The sequence below is a fragment of the Podarcis gaigeae genome, assembly GCF_964106915.1.
Source record: "Podarcis gaigeae genome assembly, chromosome: 10".
Lineage (NCBI taxonomy): Eukaryota > Metazoa > Chordata > Lepidosauria > Squamata > Lacertidae > Podarcis > Podarcis gaigeae.
The window spans coordinates 4215263-4237531 of NC_139686.1; the positions used below are offsets into that span (position 1 = coordinate 4215263).

General features: G+C 46.3%; 1 protein-coding gene across 1 annotated transcript in view; it reads left to right on the forward strand.

Annotated features, from left to right (window-relative positions):
* The window catches only part of KCP (kielin cysteine rich BMP regulator), a 114708-nt gene that overhangs the window by 29163 nt on the left and 63276 nt on the right, over window positions 1–22269 (forward strand). The window contains 11 exon segments of the mRNA XM_083699727.1: window positions 3093–3263; window positions 4174–4270; window positions 7540–7622; window positions 9484–9577; window positions 13646–13725; window positions 14570–14746; window positions 15165–15258; window positions 16271–16353; window positions 18064–18157; window positions 18881–18960; window positions 20281–20380. Coding sequence (XP_083555853.1) covers window positions 3093–3263; window positions 4174–4270; window positions 7540–7622; window positions 9484–9577; window positions 13646–13725; window positions 14570–14746; window positions 15165–15258; window positions 16271–16353; window positions 18064–18157; window positions 18881–18960; window positions 20281–20380 — 1153 coding nt within the window.

Consider the following 22269-nt stretch of genomic DNA (forward strand, 5'->3'; position numbering starts at 1 on the left):
ACTGTGCCCTGAATCCCCATGTCGGCAAGGCGGTGGTCCAGGAGTTCATGATCGACCATGTCGAAGGCTGCTGACAGGTCTAGAAGAATCAGCAGCCCCGACCCGCCTCGATCCAGCTGCCTGCGGAGATCATCTGTTAGGGCGACCAGAGCCGTCTCGGTCCCATGACCAGCGCGGAAGCCGGATTGGAATGGATCCAGAGCAGATGTTTCATCCAGAAACCTACCAAGCTGTTCAGCAACCGCTCTCTCAATCACCTTACCCAGGAATGGAAGATTCGAGACCGGGCGGTAATTGGATAGATCTAAGGGACGCAGGTGGTGCTGTGGGTTAAAGCCTCAGCGCCTAGGACTTGCCGATCGAAAGGTCGGCGGTTCAAATCCCTGCGGCGGGGTGCGCTCCCGCTGCTCGGTCCCAGCGCCTGCCAACCTAGCAGTTCGAAAGCACCTCTGGGTGCAAGTAGATAAATAGGGACCGCTTACCAGCGGGAAGGTAAACGGCGTTTCCGTGTGCGGCTCTGGCTCGCCAGAGCAGCGATGTCACGCTGGCCACGTGACCCGGAAGTGTCTCCGGACAGCGCTGGCCCCTGGCCTCTTAAGTGAGATGGGCGCACAACCCCAGAGTCTGTCAAGACTGGCCCGTACGGGCAGGGGTACCTTTACCTTTACCTTTAAGGGATCTAATGATGTCAATTTGTGAGGGATAAAATGGTTTCAGGACTTTTTCTGTGGGGTTTCAGACATGTGGTTTATATATGCAGATATGAATCTTTTATATAAGACTTTATTTGTTTTTTATTTCACACCCAACCCCGCAAGGATCTGCCTTGCCTCTTTCTGGTGCCTGTTGGCACGAGAGCCCCTTGATTCCACTGTGAGCCATAGTGGTGAATCTCCATTAGGGAATCACTCCGCCCACTAGGGGGTGCTACCCCCACACACTTTGGGGACTACTGGAATAGAGGACCCTCACATCTGTGCCATAGCCCAGGTGTGCCCCTACAGATGGCACTAATGTGACGGTGTTGGGTAAGCATCACAGGAGGACACTGTCCAGACAGAAAAGTATAAGTCAATGGTTGAAGGTGCTATTGAGTGAATGATTGATTGATTGATTGATTGATTGATTGAATGAGAATGAATGAATGAATGAAGAATCTGGAACCAGAGCGACCAAGTGTTCCAGAGAGAATGGAGTAAATTTTTATTATATATAGAGAATCATTGTACACATACAGTATAAAGACACTAGCAGGACTGAAATAAAACTCACAGCGTTTCAAAGAAGGGACATTCTGTTGGTGATTAAAGTGTTTAATAATATAAGACAGATGTAGAATGGAGATGTAAAAAATGTGTGGAAATAAAAATGCGATATAAGAAAACCAGAAAGACGGAGGGAGGGAGGTTGAGAGCTTGGTAGGGCGAATGATATAATGATGTTATATTACGATGTTATAAAATGGTTAAAAGTGGAAAATCAATAAATAAAATGAAATAAAATAATAAAATAATGTCTGTAAGTATATATATATATATATATATATATATATATATATATATATATATGCAGGTTTTGGTGTCCTCGGGTGTCTTCCCGTGTAAAAGTTGGGGTGTCTAGGCGACGTTTCGACGAGGTCTCACTCGTCATCTTCAGGCTGGTGCTTTCGGCTTCTTGTTACTGGAACAGAGCTGGAACAGACACCCCAACTTTTACACGGGAAGACACCCGAGGACACCAAAACCTGCATTCCTGTACCCGTGAAAATCTACGAAAGCATATATATATATATATATATATGGACAGAACTACCCAAACTGTATAGAAATTTATTGATGTACACGACTACAGCGGCAAGAATGTTACTTGCCCAAAAATAGAAAGAAGAAGAAGTCCCGGCAAAATAAGAATGGATACAAAAACTTATGGAATATGCAGAAATGGCAAAACTTACTGGAAGAATAAGAAATCAAGAGAACAAACTTTTTTATATAAAAGAATGGAAATGGTTTATTGAAGATTTACAGATAAACTGTAAACGGATAAGAACATTGGCGGGATTATTGTAATAACCTGCAGTTTCATATTTAAAGTAGATGAATAAATGAGCAAATTAGGTTAATTTGGATAGGCAGAAAATATTATAAATAAATTTAAGGAACCACAGAAAGAGGGGGGAAGGAAAACAAGTTTTGAAATGTTAAAAGGACTATAAAGTTATTGAAATGTATAAAATTGACAACAACAACAACAACAATAATAATAATAATAATAATAATAATAATAATAATAATAATAATGGAATCATTGCTTTGGGCATCATGCGTGCTTTCGCTGTCCAATAACGCTGTGCCTTCTCTCTCTTTTTTTAATAAGATATTTATTAAATTTTCACAAATTATATAACAACAAAACAGAAAAACAAACAGTACACAAACAAAAAAGAACAAGTATAATTTCAATCCCTTATTTTCTTATAACTTACTTCCCCGACCTCCTCATACCTCCCCTTTCTGTATCCCAATTTCTAATTATTAGTTCAGCAAATCCTCTCCCTTAATTTTCAGTTAATTTCTAACCTTTCTTTTCTTTTTACATAACCCTTTCAGCTGAAAACCACTTAATTTCTAAACCATCGTCATACTAGCATTCATTAATTTTGCAATGTTTCCTAAGATAGTCTTTAAATTTCTTCCAATCTTCTTCCGCCGTCTCTCTTCCCTGGTCTCGGATTCTGCCAGTCATTTCTGCCAATCCCATAAGGTCTATCACTTTCATCTGCCATTCTTCCAAGGTGGGTAGATCTTGTGTCTTCCAATACTTTGCAATGAGAATTCTTGCTGCTGTTGTGGCATACATAAAAAAAGTTCTGTCCTTCTTTGGCACCAATTGGCCGACCATGCCCAGGAGAAAGGCCTCTGTTTTTTTCAGAAAGGTGTATTTAAGTACCTTTTTCATTTCATTATATATCATCTCCCAGAAAGCCTTAATCCTTGGGCATGTCCACCAAAGGTGAAAGAATGTACCTTCAGTCTCTTTACATTTCCAACATTTATTATCGGGCAAGTGAACGTTGTGCCTTCTCTACCTAGGATGGCAAAGTGTCCTGCAAGAGAGAGGACTGCTTCCCTGCTCCATGCCAGCACCCCGCAACCCCTCAGGGGAAGTGTTGCCCAGTGTGTGGAGGTTGCTTCTACAAAGGGCACCTCCTGAAAGATGGGCAGAGATACCTGGAGGAGCCATGCAGGCACTGCATCTGCCAGGTGAGCACGGAGGAAGGGGTGGAGGCTGATGGGTCAATGCCAAGGGGTGCCATCAAGAAAAAAAAAGACGCTGATCAGATTTAGCACCTGTATTGATCCCCCTTCTTCCAGATCAGGTTCAGGCGCAGGGCTAGGGCTAGGGCCAGTCTGTGGCAGGAGGCAGCTGGCAATGCCAAGCATCATAAGCAATTGTGCCTGAAGCACAGTGCATGTGCAAAGGATCTGGGGGTCTTAGTGGACCACAATCTGAACATGAGTCCACCATGTGATGCAGCAGCAAAACAGGCCAATGCTATTCTAGGCTGCATCAACAGAAGTCTAGTGCAAGAAGGGCTTTTCACATTTGCCGGAAGCTAGGCTCCGCCCTTGCCGCTCCTGGAGTAAAGGTAAAGGGACCCCTGACCATTAGGCCCAGTCGTGGCCGACTCTGGGGTTGCAGCGCTCATCTCGCTTTATTGGCCGAGGGAGGCGGCGTACAGCTGGTCATGTGGCCAGCATGACTAAGCCGCTTCTGGTGAACCGGAGCAGCGCACGGAAACGCCGCTTACCTTCCCTATTTATCTACTTGCACTTTGACGTGCTTTCAAACTGCTAGGTTGGCAGGAGCAGGGACAGAGCAACGGGAGCTCACCCCGTCGCGGGGATTCGAACTGCCAACCTTCTGATCGGCAAGTCCTAGGCTCTGTGGTTTAACCCACAGCACCACCCGCATCCTGTTCAGGTGTTTAGGGCCTCATCAAACCTAAATCCAGTCCTGTTTGCAACGCTACAGTTTTACGATAGGCTGGGACGTGGTCATTAGACCAAGCAATGCGCTCAACCTTCCTGCCATGTGTTCACCGCTGCCCAGTGTTTTGTGACCTCGTTGGCACCGCTGTATGATTCTCTCCTCTCTCTGCAACTCTCCTAGGCAGGCAGCGTCCGATGCCAAGCACCCAGCTGCCCAGAGCTTTCGTGCCGGGAGCGATACACGCCGCCCGGGGAATGCTGCCCGGTTTGCCATCCAGGTAAGGAAGCAAGGCGGTTGGTTTTGTCGGCCATTGGACCCGATTCATTTGCGCAAAGTGTTTCCTCTGTATCAAGTTTGCTTCCATATCCTTCCCATGCCAGGCCATTCATGAGAGTGCAGGCTCTCCATGTTTCTTGTATCGTCTGCTTCTAGGTTGTTGTCGTTTAGTCATGTCCGACTCTTCGTGACCCCCTGGACCAGAGCACGCCAGGCCCTCCTGTCTTCCACTGCCTCCCGCAGTTTGGTCAAACTCATGTTCGTAGCTTCGAGAACACTGTCCAACCATCTCGTCCTCTGTCGTCCCCTTCTCCTTGTGCCCTCTGTCTTTCCCAACATCAGGGTCTTTTCCAGGGAGTCTTCTCTTCTCATGAGGTGGCCAAAGTATTGGAGCCTCAGCTTCAGGATCTGTCCTTCCAGTGAGCACTCAGGGCTGATTTCCTTCAGAATGGAGAGGTTTGATCTTCTCGCAGTCCATGGGACTCTCAAGAGTCTCCTCCAGCACCAGAATTCAAAAGCATCCATTCTTCGGCGATCAGCCTTCTTTATGGACCAGCTCTCACTTCCATACATCACTACTGGGAAAACCATAGCTTTAGATTTTGGGCTGTTTTTTTCCTTGGGAGGGGGGTTTCTGCAGCTTGTGTAAGAGAAATTCCCACTTCTTTATAACTCTGTCTTGTGAGAACCATCCCCGGACTAGATTTGGGTTACTTTGTCCCGTCCGTATATTTGAGGGCTTTGTTTGAAAGAAACTCGGTGCGTTGTAAAAAGGTAAAGGTAAAGGTACCCCTGCCCGTACGGGCCAGTCTTGACAGACTCTGGGGTTGTGCGCCCATCTCACTCAAGAGGCCAGGGGCCAGCGCTGTCAGAAGACACTTCCGGGTCACGTGGCCAGCGTGAAATCGCTGCTCTGGCGAGCCAGAGCCGCACACGGAAACGCCGTTTACCTTCCCGCTGGTAAGCGGTCCCTATTTATCTACTTGCACCCGGAGGTGCTTTCGAACTGCTAGGTTGGCAGGCGCTGGGACTGAGCAGCGGGAGCGCACCCCGCCGCAGGGATTCGAACCGCCAACCTTTCGATCGGCAAGTACAAATCGGTGCGTTGTAATTAGCCTCAAATAATTTTACATAACCTCAAGGAGTTTTGGATGGCTTCAGTGGGATTTAAAGGACTTTAGAAGAGCCTCAAAGGAAGTTTGGAAGGATGTTTAAAATGCCGTCCGGCGACTCCCAGAGTCCTTATCTGGCTGGGATATAAGCTTTTTTTCCAGGAATGTGTCTTTTTCCCTTATTATTTTTTAAAAGCTCCTACTCACTCTGCTGAGGCTCACAGGAGACTTGCTTCAGGCGCCATCTTCTAACCGGAAGTCTTATTCTATCAAACATTCATCTGACTTGGTGTAGAGGTTCTATGTCTGTCAATGGTTCATCTAAGCTATTTATGGCATTTTCTCTTCACTTTCCTTCCTGCAAAAAGTCTGGGGTTGTTTGATTTTTAAAGTGGGTATTCTTCTCCAGAGTGCTTCAGTTGTGCAATCCTAAATATGCTGGTATGTGCTCAGTGCCAGATTTACGTATAAGCCAAACAATCTATAGCTTAGGGCCCCACTCTCTTGGGGACCCCCAAAAAAATTAAAGGGGGAAAAACTGGATGTACATTTCCAAAATATAAGATAAAAATAAAATAAAATAACACCCACATACAGCAACAGTGTTTTGTGTTGTGTAGGCTCCTATGATGTAATGGGCCCCGCCTGCTCGCCTGCTCCCTAAAATATCACTGCTTTGTTCATTTCTATATATAGGGTGCCTACATTCTGCTATTTATAATTATTAGTTGTTTGCATCATATATCACCTATTATTATTTCATCTTATAGCAATTTTCTAGAGACTATATTATGAGTCATTGTAAATTGTGTTTCTAAAGGAACTTTTGTTATTGCCAAATGCCAATGTGTTTACATTATTAAGTTTGTTATGAATAAAAAATCTTTTGAAGTTAGAGGTTAATAATTACCTATTTCACTGTTAATATACTTCTTAATTGTATTTCAGTTCAACAATTAATTTGATAAAATACATATTTTGTTATGTGCAAATGGCTTTAGATAGGTCCATAAATTACGATATAACATATATTCAACACAAAAAACAGTGACCATTTGTTGTTGACAAAGGACAGCTGGACATATAAAGGGCCCCATTACCTTCAGGAGCTTAGGGCCTCATCAAACTGAAATCCAGCCCTGTATGCAACTGAATCTTTTCTGCAAAATAGCAAAATATTTCCACCAAAGCAGTCATAGCTGAATCCCTGCCCGGTTTATAAATACTATGCCAAACTTGACCCTAAACCCCTGGCTCTGGGATAAGGCAAGGGAGTGGGGGCAGCATGGATGAAGGACACGATTTTCATCATCATCATCATTTATTCAATTATCAGCCACTCTTTCTTGCCACAGCAACTCAAAGCAACATACAATATTTTAAGCAAAAAATACAAACACATGCATCCATTAAAAGCAGGATGAAATCAATCTAAGAGACAATTCTGTTTTTTAAACAAGAAAATAAAACATCTCACCCAAGCAAAGACACAATAAAAGTAGTATCCAGAAGTTAATGTATAGGAACACGTTTCCGTACCAAAATAAGGTAAAGGTAAAGGGACCCCTGACCATTAGGTCCAGTCGTGGACGACTCTGGGGTTGCGGTGCTCATCTCGCTTTACTGGCCGAGGGAGCCGGCGTACAGCTTCTGGGACTTGTGGCCAGCAGGACTAAGCCACTTCTGGCAAACCAGAGGAGCACACGGAAACGCCGTTTACCTTCCCACCACAGCGGTACCTATTTATCTAGTTGCGCTTTGACGTGCTTTGGAACTGCTAGGTTGGCAGGAGCAGGGACCGAGCAACAGGAGCTCATCCCGTCACGGGGATTCGAACCGCTGACCTTCTGATCGGCAAGTCCTAGGCTCAGTGGTTTAACCCACAGCGCCACGCGCAAATTAATATCACACGGTTCCAAGTGACAAAAGTGGTTTTACCTGATTGCTCCATTACCTTATTAAATAGTTCTGTTATCTCATTAAAAACATTGCCTTGTTGCCTGTCCTCTCTGCTTACTCTTTTGCAGGTTTTAATTTTCCGCAGATGGTGTTCTCGTTCCCTCCCTGTTTTTGACAAACAGTAATTCTGGCAGCGGTTAAGAAGCGTTGCATTAATTCCTTGCCTTTTCCTCATGCCTGGTTTTTTTTTTTTGCCCAGGTTGTGAGTACGAAGGACAGAGATATCATGAGGGAGATGTCTTTGCCGCCTCTTCGAACCCCTGCATGAACTGCTCCTGCCGGGTGAGTGGATGGAGGGAAGGGCATAGTGCCCGGCTATACCGTATAACAAATTATCACAGTGGTAACAGTTGTTGTTGTTGTTTAGTCATGTCCGACTCTCCATGACCCCCTGGACCAGAGCACGCCAGGCCCTCCTGTCTTCCACTGCCTCCTGCAGTTTGGTCAAACTCATGCTGGTAGCTTCAAGAACGCTGTCCCACCATCTCGTCCTCTGTCGTCCCCTTCTCCTTGTGTCCTCCATCTTTCCCAACAGCAGGGTCTTTCCCAGGGAGTCTTCTCTTCTCATGAGGTGGCCAAAGTCTTGGAGCCTCAGCTTCAGGATCTGTCCTTCCAGTGAGCACTCAGGGCTGATTTCCTTCAGAATGGAGAGGTTTGATCTTCTTGCAGTCCATGGGACTCTCCAGAGTCTCCTCCAGCACCAGAATTCAAATGCATCAATTCTTTGGCGATCAGCCTTCTTTATGGTCCAGCTCTCACTTCCATGCATCACTACTGGGAAAACCATAGCTTTTACTATACGGACCTTTGTTGCCAAGGTGATGTCTCTGCTTTTTAAGATGCTGTCTAGGTTTGTCATTGCTTTTCACCCTCATTAAAAGGTTCTTGCATTCCTCCTCACTTTCTGCCATCAAGGTTGTGTCGTCTGCATATCTAAGGTTGGATATTTCTTCCGGCAATCTTAATTCTGACTTGGGATTCATCCAGCCCAGCCTTTCGCATGATGAATTCTGCATATAAGTTAAATAAGCAGGGAGACAATATACAGCCTTCCGATTGGCTGTAGTCAATCAGTTGTTCCATATCCAGTCCTAAGTGTAGCTTCTTGTCCCACATAGAGATTTCTCAGTAGACAGATGAGGTGATCAGGAACTCCCATTTCTTTAAGAACTTGCCATAGTTTGCTGTGGTCAACACAAAGGCTTTTGCATAGTCAATGAAGCAGAAGTAGATGTTTTTCTGGAACTCTCTAGCTTTCTCCATAATCCAGAGCATGTTTGCAATTTGGTCTCTGGTTCCTCTGCCCCTTCGAATAAAACCATGCAATAAAAGCAAATCAGTAGTTGAAAACAAGCGTCAGCTAACCATTGTGGAAAGACGTATTCTCAATTACCTGCATAGGCCTGGTGGAATCAGAAAGTTTTCAGCAGCCGCTTGAAAGTTGGCACTGAATCTCCAGTGGCAGAGAGTTCCATAGGCCTGGCCAATGACATGAAAGGCTCAGCTTTTCGTTGTTATCCAATGAGCCTCACCGACTTGGGGATCGGCCAGCAACGCTCCTGCAGAGGATCTTGGTGATCGATCTGGGATAGAAGATTTCGAGGCTGTGGCTGGGAAGATTTAGGGTGGGCCAGTAATAGCTACCAGCGGATGGCAGCCCATAAGCCAAGCAGCAGGATCAGGCCCATCCCGTGTTGCCGACTTCCTAGCATTTAGCACGCAACGGTATACTGCCTGTGGACTTGAAGGTTCAATTCAACTGTTGCACCTATCCCCCTGTTTATTTCCATTCTCTAATAAGACGCTGAACGATGCTCAGTGGGAAGTGATAAAGGTTCACCCAAGCATGTGCAGAGTGCATTTTAATGAAGAGAAGAAAAGACACTCTGCACATGCTGGGGTGAACCTTTATCACTTCCCACTGAACATCGTTCAGGGTCTTGTTAGAAACAACTGCCACTGGTCCCCACGCACCTCACTTCTGAGTCAAAGGATGTGGAATAATTTGGGGAGATTGGGCAAAGTTGGCATTTTTTGAGGTTACCCCTCCAGCGGAGGGGGGTTAAGACAGACCCCAGTTTGGGGACAGGGAGGAAAGGAGGCACGCCCCTACCCACCCATCCTGTTCCCTTTTTTCTTCCAGAGGAGCCTGGTCCGCTGCCACCCAGTCCACTGCCCTCCCAGCCGCTGTGCCAAGCCCAGCCCTCAGCCTGGCCAATGCTGCCCTGTTTGCCCAGGTGAGTGACTCGCTGTGAATGAAGTGGAGCAGGTAGAGGAATCTGGCTTCTCTTCCAAATTCTGCAAAGAACCAAGAGGGGGTGGGAGTGGACTGAGCCAAGACTGAGCCCCGGGAGGTGTTTTTCTGTGCCCCAGGAGCAGCTGAGTTTTGAGGCTGCTGTTTGCCTGCAGGACAATATATTACATGGCTCTTACTCAATCATTAACCCCCCTGCGAATGTGCTCCCCCTGGAAAAATAAATAGAAAAAAGGACTCAGGTGACACATTTACAGTGAGGGGGAAAAGTATTTCATCCCCTGCTAAATTTGCCCGTTTGCCCTCTGACGAAGAAATGACCAGTCCATAACTTTAATGGTAGTTTTATCGTAGCTGTGAGAGACAGAATAACAACAGGAAAAACCCCGGAAACCCAGAAGAGAAAAGTCAGAGATCGATGTGCATTATAATGAATGAAATAAGTATTTGATCCCTTTTGCAAAAGATGACATAGTACATGGTGGCAAAACCCTTGTTGGCAATTACAGAGGTCAGATGTTTCTTATAGGTGGCCACCAGGTTTGCACACATCTCAGGAGGTATTTTGTCCCACTCCTCTTTGCAGATCCTCTCCAAGTCAGTAAGATTTCGAGGCTGATGTATAGCTACTCAAACCTTCAGCTCCTTCCACAGTTTTTCGATGGGATTAAGGTCTGGAGACGGGCTAGGCCACTCCAGGACCTTACTATGCTGCTTCTTGAGCCATTCCTGTTGCCTTGGCCGTGTGTTTTGGGTCACTGTCATGCTAGAATACCCATCCTCGACCCATTTTCAATGCCCTGGTTGAGGGAAGGAGGTGCTCACCCAAGATTTGACGATACATGGTCCCGTCCATCGTCCCTTCGATGCGGTGAAGGTGTCCTGTCCCCTTAGCAGAAAAACACCCCCAAAGCATAATATGTCCCCCTCCATGTTTGACAGTGGGGGTGGTGTTCTTGGGGTCATAGGCAGCATTCCTCCTCCTCCAAACACGGCGAGTTGAGTTGATGCCAAAGAGCTCGATTTTGGTCTCATCTGACCACAACACTTTCATCCAGTTCTCCTCTGGGTCATTCAGATGTGCATTGGCAAACTGCAGACAGGACCTTGCGAGCTCTGCAAGATCTCAGTCCTTCACGGTGTAGTGTGTTTGTTATGTACTGAGGTTCTCACCCTGGGCCAGCAGGGGGATACTGTAGATAGTTATGCAAATAAGGGATCGAAAGTGACGTTCAGTGATTGGATAGTTTTAGAAAGTTGCTACAGTAACGTTGTATTGCAGCTCTATATAAGCAGGCTGACTGAACCCTTCAGTTCAGTTCTGTCCTGGCCTGTGAATAAACAGGAGCTGTTTGAAGAATCGCTGTGTCGTCTGATATGTTCACCCACAACATAACACTGGCGACGAGAATGGGATCTCTGAATCGACACTTGGCACGGGAATGGTTGCCTCCGTAGCCGGCACATTCCGATTGGCCCTTGGACTTCTTTTGGAACTTCCTGCGCTCCCGCTTTGTCTGGTGCATGTCATCGTCTTCACTGGAGGATGCCTCATCACTGCTGGCCTCTTCATGATGCACTGGAACTGGCTTCCTAGCAAGACGCGGGCTGCTGGCCTTGCGGATCTCCTGGGCGGAGCGTTCGGCAGCTTCTGAGGCCACAGCCTCCTCAATGGCTTTCTGCAGCATGAGGTCTGGCTTGGCGAGGAGACGCCATTGCAGATGGATGTCCCGGACCCCGCAGACAATTCGATCCATCAGGGCATCGTCCAAGTCTCGGAACTCGCAGTGCATTGCAGCCTGTTGGAGGGTGGCGGTGTAGTTGTTAATTGACTCCCCCTCTGCCTGGTTCTGGTGGTAGAACGCATGGCGGGCAGCAATCTTGGATGGCTTTGGCGCGAAGTTGTTGCGGAGCTTCTCTTTAATCGTGTCCCATGGTGCTGCCTGGACTGTTACAGGCGCAACCAGTGCTTGGGCCGTCTCAAACACCTCAGGCCCACAAAGGCTGAGGAATAGGCCCCGCTTCCGCTCCCGTGATACTTCCGTCAGCTCGTTGGCTTGGAGGTAGCAGTCGAACCGAGCGAGGTAGGAGTCCCATGATTCAGAGGCTGGCGCAAACGGCGGTAGAGGCACAAGTGAAGCCATGATTCCGGTGCCGGCGTAGAGGGTGATGGATGGAACACCGTGCTCTAGCCAGAACAGTCAGCTCTGAATTGGTTCTGTTCAGTGATTTTGCTCGGTGTTTCAGCTCCGCTCAGAGGGTGGCTGCATCTGGCTGTGCTCTGTTGTCCATCCATCCCATCCTTGTCGCCAGTTCACCCACAACAGTGTTACCAACTATTTTCATGGTGACCATGGTCCCAGCTGCCCTGATATCATTGACAAGTTCCCCCCTGTAGTTCTAGGCTGCTTCATCGCTGTTCTCCTGGTCATTGCAACTCCATGAGATGAGATCTTGCATGGAGCCCCAGACCAAGGGAAGTTGACAGTTATTTTGTGTTTCTTCCATTTGCGAATTATTGCACCAACTGTTGTCACCTTCTCACCCAGCTGCTTGGCAATAGTCTTGTAGCCCAGTCCAGCCTTGTGCAGGTCTACAATCTTGTCCCTGACATCCTTGGACAGCTCTTTGGTCTTGGTCATGGTGGCTCCTTTGGAATCTGCTGGATTGATTGCTTCTGTCGACAGGTGTCTTTTGTACAGGTACTGTAACGAGCTGGGATTACAGATAAGACCTCTCCCTTACAACAGGTGCTTCTAATCTCTTTTTTTAAAAAAAATAATATTTATTAGAGTTTCAAGGGTTACAGAAAGAAAAAAGAGAAAACACCAAATTAAACAAAAACAAAACAACACATCACAATAAGAAAAGAGGGGGGGGGGACACAGAAAAATAGAAACAATTAAAAACACAAGACATATTTCCCATAACTTATCTTTCATTTACTTGTTTCCTTGACCTCCTCACACCTCCCTTTTTTGTGTTCTAGTTCAGTTAGCTATTTCAGCAAATCCTTTCCATCTTTCCCAGTTTTTGTCCTATAATTTATCTTGATATAATCTAACTTTACTTTCCCTCCTTTCACCAATTAACAATCTATTTTTACTTAATCCTTTATAACATTTCTGCTAAAGCCACATAACTTCATTCCAACATCCTTCTAACATTCATTAATTTTACAGTGTTTCTGTAAATAATCTTTAAATTTCTTCCAATCTTCTTCCACTGACTCTGGTCTCCCTGGTCTCGGATTCTGCCAGTCATTTCCGCCAGTTCCATGTAGTCTTATCAGCTTCATCTGCCGCGGGTGCTTCTAATCTTAGCTCCTTACATACAGTGAATATACCAGGTAGCCTGACATCTGGCTGGTTGATAGGGGATCAAATACTTATATCACTCATTATAATGCAAATCAATCTCTGACTTTTGTCTTTTGGGTTTCTGAGGGTTTTCCTGTTGTTATTCTGTCTCTCACAGCTACAATAAACCTACCATTAAAATTATGGACTGGTCATTTCTTCGTCAGGGGGCAAATGGGCAAATTTAGCAGGGGATCAAATACTTTTCCTTCTCACTGTATTTATTATCTATTTATTTTGCAACATTATTATTATTATTAGAATTTATATACCGCCCTATACCCAGGGGTTTCAGGGCGGTTCACAGAATAAAATCAAGACATAAAACCACAAAATAAAAATAACAACAACAACCCAATAGCCCCCCCACCGTGTATTAAAAAATAATAATACTCAAATCGGTTTACGAAAAACGATGAAACAGTAAAATTATGCATCAGTAGAATTAACAGCAATGAAAAGTTAAAATAGCAATAGGCTAAAAACCGGATTGAAACGAGCACCAACTTTTCTAAACCCCTGCACAAAAATATTCTGTTAGCAAGAGCTGAAAAGGTACCTGCCTGTTTTCAAGTGGCGGGGAGTTCCAAAGTGTAGGTGCTGCAGCACGAAAAAAATTCAGGAATGTAATTGTTCCTAATGCTCCCTGTTCCTTGGCCTTCTTCCTTCTCTCATTCTGTCTCTCCTCTTAGCGTGTGAGCTGGACGGGCGAATGCTGGAGTCTGGGCAGAAGCTCACCTCTGCGGACGGATGTCGAAGCTGCACCTGTTCTGTGAGTTATGGGAGAGTCTGAGGGGTTTGCAATGCCCCCAAAAGCCAGTGGGGGGCAGTAGAATGATCCTGTCACTGTGTATGTACATTTTTATCGGCCATTGATCAGAGAGCCAATAGCGGACTTTAGTGTACCTTGCGTACGTTGCCAGAATTCGCACGCACCCCTCCAGTCCTCACACTACCTGATAACAAATACCTGATAACAAATAGAAAAATTATAATCCGTTTGCATAGTAGGTCTGTATTCAAACCATCAAAAATCCTCAATATTATTATTATTATTATTGGAAGTTTTTAATGTTTGATGTTTTAATGTATTTTTAATCACTGTTGGAAGCCACCCAGAGTGGCTGGAGAAACCTATCCAGATGGGTGGGGTACAAATACATTATTTTTTATATTATTATTATTATTATTATTATTATTATTATTATTATTATTATTATTATTTTGTAATTTTGTAATTTTAATTATTATTATTATTATTATTATTATTATTATTATTATTATTATTAATACCTTGCCCATCTGACTGGGTTTCCCCCGCCACTCTGGGCAGCTCCCAACAGAATATTAAAAACACAATAAAACATTTAAAAACTTCCCTACCTTCAGATGTCTTCTAAAAGTCGGATAGTTGTTTATTTCCTTTACATCTGAAGGGAGGGCACTCCACAGGGCGGGCACCACCACCGATAAGGCCCTCTGCCTGGTTCCCTGAAACCTCACTTCTCGCACTGAGGGAACCGCCAGAAGGCTCTCGGAGCTGGACCTCAGGCTGTGCACCTGGTCGCAGTGCCCATTTGCCATGTCTGTTCTGTGACCTGAGTCTCTTTCTCCAGGAGGGGGCACTGGTGTGCACCCCTGCCCAGCCATGCCCCCCGCCTTGCACCCACGGACTACCCCCTGCCACTGGCTCCTGCTGCCCGGACTGCACCCGCTGCCTTTTCCGCGGGCAGCTCATTCCCAACGGTGGCGAGGTGGCGGGCAAAGACCCCTGCGAATGCTGCATCTGTCAGGTGGGTGCCAGGGGGGTGGTTGCCACCAAAAAAATCAGAATGCAGTTGGTGCCCGTGGTGGGCGTGGCCAGCCGCATAGTGGGTGGGGCAAAGGATGCAAATTTTGCTGGTTGTGCAGGGAGCTCTTTGTACCCAAACTTTATCCTCCATCCATACAAGAAAGAGACGTCTTTAAGGATTAAGGATATGTCCCAGCCAACCTGAAAATCTTGGGGTGCAATGCAGGCCAATGAGGCATGAGGGTTAGGGAGCATTCTAAGGGCCCTATCCCCTTCCCTGCAGGAAATACGACTTGGCTCACTTTCTCGAGTCGTCTGGAGCGGGAGGGTTGTTGGTGGGGAGGGGTGAGCAATAGATCTCTGATCCAGTCAGGCTCCTTATTCATTTTGCGCTTCCTCTTGCCTTTTTCCCTCTCTAGGATGGGAACATCGTCTGCTCCCAGGTCACCTGCCCAAAGCTGGACTGTGCCATCACAGAGGAGATCCCTGGACAATGTTGCCCCCTGTGCCAGGGTGAGAAGGAGGTGAAGGCTTCCCATTTTGCACTTGAGGTGCAAGCTTAAGGTTGAATCCAGACAAGACAGAAGTACTGTTTCTGGGGGACAGGAGGTGGGTTTGTGTGTGGAGGACTCCCTGGTCCTGAATGGGGTAACTGTGCCCCTGAAGGACCAGGTGTGCAGCCTGGGAGTCATTCTGGACTCACAGCTGTCCATGGAGGCACAGGTCAAATCTGTGTCCAGGGCAGCTGTCTACCAGCTCCATCTGGTACACAGGATGAGACCCCACCTGTCTGCAGACTGTCTCACCAGAGTGGTGCATGCTCTGGTTATCTCTTGCTTGGACTACTGCAATGCGCTCTCTGTGGGGCTACCTTTGAAGGTGACCCGGAAACTGCAACTAATCCCGAATGCGGCAGCTAGACTGGTGACTGGGAGCGGCTGCCGAGACCACATAACCCTGGTCTTGAAAGACCTACATTGGCTCCCAGCACGTTTCTGAGCACAATTCAAAGTGTTGGTGCTGACCTTGAAAGCCCTAAACGGCCTCGGCCCAGTGGACCCGAAGGAGCGTCTCCATCCCCATCATTCTGCCCAGATACTGAGGTCCAGCTCCAAGGGTCTTCTGGTGGCTCCCTTGCTGCGAGAAGCCAAGTTACAGGGAACCAGGCCGAGGGCCTTCTCGGTGGTGGCACCCGCCCTGTGGAACGCCCTCCCACCAGATGTCAAAGAGAAAGATAACTACTAAACTTTTAGAAGACATCTGAAGGCAGCCATGTTTAGGGAAGCTTTTAATGTTTAATAGATTATTGTATTTTAATATTCTGTTGGGAGCCACCCAGTGTGGCTGGAGAAATCCAGCCAGATGGGCAGGGAGACGCTCCTTCAGGTCACCCCCCCGGCCGCTTCCCAGAGCCCCCTATGGCAACCCCATTGCCCCACCACCACCCCATGGCCGCTACGGCCCACTTTGGGATTCCTCGCAGTTGAAGCCGACCTGACGTTTCTGCGTTGGTGGACTCTGACAGGTTGCCTCGACGGAGAATCCCGGCGTGAGCACAATGAAGAGTGGACCCCATCCTCGGACCCTTGCCTGAAGTGCAAATGCCTGGTAAGGTCAGAAATAGGTTGCAAGCAGAGATCAAGAAATAACCCAGAGGTATTCATTTAGACAGGAGGGACACGGGTGGTGCAGTGGTCTAAACCACAGAGCCTAGGACTTGCTGATCAGAACGTCGGTGGTTCAAATCCCTGCGACGGGGTGAGCTCCCGTTGCTCGGTCCCTGCTCCTGCCCACCTAGCAGTTCGAAAGCACGAAGTGCAAGTAGATAAATAGGTACCACTCCGGCGGGAAGGTAAACGGCGTTTCCGTGCGCTGCTCTGGTTCGCCAGACGCGGCTTAGTAATGCTGGCCACATGACCCGGAAGCTGTATGCCGGCTCCCTCGGCCAGTAAAGCGAGATGAGCGCAAAACCTCAGAGTCGGCCACGACTGGACCTAACGGTCAGGGCTTCCTTTACCTTTACTATTCATTTAGACGCACAAAATGACTTCACACGCATGCGCAGAAGCGGTGAATCGTGACCCGCGTGTGCGCAGACGCACTGCTGCGGGTTGCGCTCTTTTCATGTTGCAAACGGGCCTCCAGAACAGATCCCGTTCGCAACCAGAGGTACCACTGTATATTGTCAGCCGCGTTGTGTTGCTGAAATGACATTTGCTTGAAATGGGAGGAAGGGAGAAAAAATGACACTCACAGGAAGAACAAGGATATAGTTTGAGATCCTCACCTATAGTTTTATAAAAATCATTTAATGTGTCAACACAAATACAGTGGTACCTCCAGTTAAGTACTTACCGTACTTTTCGCTCTATAAGATGCACCAGACCACAAGACGCACCTAGTTTTTGGAGGAGGAAAACAAGGGAAAAAATATTCTGAATCTCAGAAGCCAGAACAGCAAGAGGGATCGCTGCGCAGTGAAAGCAGCAATCCCTCTTGCTGTTCTGGCTCCTGGGATAGCTGCGCAGCCTGCATTCGCTCCATAAGACGCACACACATTCCCCCTTACTTTTTAGGAGGGAAAAAGTGAGTCTTACAGAGCAAAAAATATGGTAATTCGTTCTGGAGGTCTGTTCTTAACCTGAAACTCTTCTTAACCTGAAGCACCACTTTAGCTAATGGGGCCTCCTGCTGCTGCTGCGCCGCCAGAGCACGATTTTTGTTCTCATCCTGAAGCAAAGTTCTTAACCCGAGGTGCTATTTCTGGGTTAGCGGAGTCTGTAACCTGAAGTGTCTGTAACCCAAGGTACCACTGTAGAAGTTATAAATATTGCAGCTGTTGTATAAGAGGTTATTATTGTAACTGGAATGAATTGAAATCAATAAGATTTTGGAAGGCAGAAATAAAGAAAACCATCAATCCTAGCATATAGGGGGCCACCTGATCTAAATTATATAACTTGGTATTTGAAGGATTGGTATTATTGATTGTATTATAAATTGGTATTGTTATAATGAAGCTATTACTGGATTGTAATTGAAAAGTAATAAAAATTATTATGAATAAAATAAAGTGGGAGGAAGGGGCTTTTAGAATCAGAATCTATGATTCTAAAAGCCCCTTCCTCCCACTTTATTTTATAATACAATACAATTAATGTATTATATAATACAGAATATAATACAATATAATATAATGCAATTTTTGTTAGGGAAGGGAGACCAGTCTGTGAGTCAGGCCCTGCAAGACATTCTTGCTCCCTTGAAAGATACCAATTCCATTCTCTCCCTCCCTCCTGTTTTTCCCCATGCCCCCAGGAAGGTCACGCCGTCTGCAAAAGGAGGCACTGCGCCAGTCTCTGCCGCCACCCAGCACCCCCTCGCCCCGGGACTTGCTGCCCCGTCTGTGATGGTGAGTCCCAGGAGATTATTTAAGAGGCTGTCCCCTGCATCTCGAACTCAGAGCCCTTTACAAACTCTTCTTGTCCTGGTGCCTCCAGGTTGTGGGATGTGATCCATGAGAGGCAGTCAAGTACAGCATTCCTTGAAATGCTAGAGAAGACATGCGAGGCAATGTTTGGTCCAGCCAGTCGAAACTTCCTGTTCCTCCTGGCTGGAGCATCCTTCCTTTTGCATGTGAAGGTGGGCATGACCTCACCTGTCCAGGTAACAAAAGAGCGAGTCACGCAGCACACCTCTCCTTTTCCATCTTCCTTCTTCATTTGAGCAACTTTTAGCTAGGACTGCTCTGCTAGCTCTCAGCTAGCAGAAGCACTGGGATTATTCCCCCATATGGGGTAGATCCACATGTACATATTTGCAGCTAAGTCTGCCTTCAGGGATCCAACTGTGAACTGATGTGAGTAAACTTCTTTTATCATCTCTGAATAAGATTGTGGCATCTTTATTCTTTTAAAAGGGATTCAAGGGAAGTTACCAGGAACATACAATTCAATCTGAGAAAGACTGAATTGTATAATAGGGAGAGGCTCACACGAGCCTGCAACCAGCTATCTGCTGTGCATGTAAAAAGGGGGATGTAACTCTGCTACATAAAGAAACTTGCTGCCGCAAGTTAGGAAGGATATTAACAAACAAGATATCCTCTCCTGCCACCCTCAACATTCCCACACAGGTTGTCTGTGGGAAGGGAGAGAGTACCGCAGCGGAGAGGTGGTCCCGAGTGGAGAGCCTTGCAAGCGCTGCACCTGCGTGGTGAGTCTTCCATTGCCGAGTCTTGCACTTCTTTCTTTTTTCTTTATATTTCTCAAATTTATACATTTCATTAGTTTTACAATCCATTTGACCTTTTAAAACTTTACTTCCTTTCCCCTGTTTCTGCGGTTCCTTAAGTTTATTTTTTAATATCTTCTGCATATCCAAATTCCTTAAACTTGCTCGTTTAATTATCTACTGTAAATACATACTCTAATAAAACTGCGGTTTATTGCACTTAATCCTGCTAATGCTTTTATCTGTTTGCAATTTATCTGTAAATATTCAATAAACCATTTCCATTCTTTTCTTAAAAGCTTATGTTGATTTCTTATTCTTCCGGTAAGTTTGCCATTCCTGCATATTCCATAAGTCTTTGTATCCATTCTTCCTTTACTGGAACTTCTGCTTCTTTCCATTTTTGGGCAAGTAACATTCTTGCTGCTGTAGTAGCATAAATAAATAAATTTCTATACAATTTAGGTTGTTGCTGAGTCTTGCATTTTGGGCATGGTGTTTGTTCCCTCCCCACGCTACTCCGGCTTGGAGCTATTTATATTATTTCTTCATTAAAAAAATACTTGCAACCCGCTGCATCATTCAAAAATGTATAGGTCAAGGTAAAGGGAGCCCTGACCATTAGGTCCAGTCGTGGCTGACTCTGGGGTTGCGACGCTCATCTCGCTTTATTGGCCGAGGGAGCCAGCGTACAGCTTCCAGGTCATGTGGCCAGCAGGACTCAGCTGCTTCTGGCGAACCAGAGCAGTGCACGGAAACGCCGTTTACCTTCCCGCCGGAGTGGTACCTATTGATCTACTTGCACTTTGATGTGCTTTCGAACTGCTAGGTTGGCAGGAGCAGGGACCGAGCAATGGGAGCTCACCCCGTTGCGGGGATTCGAACCACTGACCTTCTGATCGGCAAGTCCTAGGCTCTGTGGTTTAACCCACAGTGCCACCCACGTCCCCTCAAAAATGTATAGAAACAATTTTAAAACCATAAAACTGTCTTTAAAAGTTAAAAGCAGAAGTCAAATATAACCATTGTGGAAAGATGCATTTTTAGTTGTCCACACAGGGTTCTGGTGGGATAGAAGAGATTTCAGCAAGTGTTTAAAAGCTGGCACAGAAGGCGCCTACTGAATCTCTAGTGGCAGAGAGTTCCACAAGACCCGGTTGAAGGTCACGGTTTCTCTTTGTTGTCCAATGAGCCTCACCAACTCGGGGAATGACCAAAGACACTCTTGGGGGAGGGTGTGTGCTGAGGGGGGTGGAAATGACACTGGAACCCCCTTCCTAACCCTTTTGCTTGTTCCGACAGGCCGGCGAGGTTTCGTGTGAGCGAGCCGCGCCCAAGTGCCCTCCACTGTCCTGCAGCCACCCAGGCAAACTCCCGGGACAGTGCTGCGCAACCTGCGAAGGTGAGTTGTCTGCCGCCCATATCATCGTCACCATCAGGCCTGCGAAGCGCTTTCTGGGTGGCTTCCCTTGTTGCACACAATCCGGAAGCTGCAGTCGGGGCAGGATGCTGCAGCACAATTGCTGACAGCAGTGCAGCCTCACCAGAGTGTAACAGCTGCGCTCAGAGATCCGCCCTGGTTGCCAGTCTCAGGACCACCCACCACCAAAGTGTCCCTATTTTCCAGGGACAGTCCCGGATTTACAGAAGCCGTCCCGGTTTCTGATTTTATCCCGGAATGTCCCGCTTTTCCTTACGGTGTTCCTCTTTTCATTGGAGGGGATGGAGTTATGGAACTCCTGGAGCCATTGATGGCAGCCCTGTATGGGGTGGTGGAATATGTTATATACCGTATTTTTCGCTCCATAAGATGCACTTTTTTCCTCCTAAAAAGTAAGGGGAAATGTCTGTGCATCTTATGGAGCGAATGTGTGGTCGATCGCTGGCTCTTGCCCAGGCCTCCATTGATGAATGTTCTGCAGACAGAGGCTGTTTGTTTCCCCAGCGACATGGGACTGATTAGATTATCTGTCTGGAAACTGTAGAAACAGCTCCCTTTCCTTTCCTAAAGAAGCTGCTGCTGAACCCCATAAAAACAGGATTTTTTTCTCTATGCAAAGTAAGCTCAACAACTTTGAGCTGATCCTCAAAAAATGCGGCATTTCCCCTTTGCAAAAGAAGCTGCACAACTTTGAGCTGATCCCCCCAAAAATGGGGCTTTCCCCCTTTCCTCCTCTAAAAACTAGGTGCGTCTTATGGTCAGGTGCGTCTTGTGGAGTGAAAAATATGGTATATGTTGAAAGCTGCCCAGAGTTGCTGGGGCAGCCCAGTCAGGATGGGTGGGGTATAAATAGTAAAATTATCATTATTATTAAACGGGAACATCCCTATTTTCAACAGAGGAATGTTGGAGGGTATGGAGCTGTGGGACCTCCAGGGACCACCTGATGGCAGCCCTGTATAGGGGGAAATAATATGTTATATATATGTTGGAAGATGCCCAGAGTTGCTGGAGGAAGGGTAGAAATAGTAAAATTATTATCATTATTCTTGTTATCATTATTGAACAGAACATCCCTATTTTCATCAGAGAAATGTTGGAGGGTATGCAATCTGCTACTCAGAAAAGTTATTTCTTCTTTTTCACTTTTAGCATTTATCACCATACATAAATCATAATCATTTCACAAACAGGGTTCTCAGAATCCCCAAACTTCTCTCCAGCCCTTCAAACTGTATCGTAACATGTTCTCCATATTTGCTTAAAACTCAGTATTTATCATACTTCTCGCTTCATTGCAAACGTTTTTAAAATCCTGCCAACGTTTTTAACAACAACAACAATCTTTATTACGGTCCAGAGACAATTCAGACAGCCTACCTCCAGGTTAAACAAGCATTTTGTTCAGAATATAGGAATCATTGGTTCTTGCAACCACTGATAAAAACTTCGCCACTTCTAATGTTCTGCCGTTTATCTGGTCTTCCAATAGGAACCTGACATAGTGAGCTTCTGATTTTCCCGGGAAAGGTACCAGCAAGGGTAATATCAGTTCAGCCCTGGCTTGCTCATATTTCGCACAGTGCAGCAAAATATGATTTATGGAATCGATGTTTTGAGCACACAAGCAAAGTCTGTTCTGGTAGGGAACTCCTCTCAACCTGCCATCCAACACTGCAGAAGGAAAGACGTTTAGTCTGGCTTTGGTGAAAAACCTCCAATAATTTGGAACTTTCGGGTTTTTAATGTAAGGTGTTAACTTAAAGAGAGGCCCATATTGTAGTGGTTAAGAGCGACAGACTCGTAATCTGGGGAACCGGGTTCGATTCCCCGCTCCTCCACATGCAGCT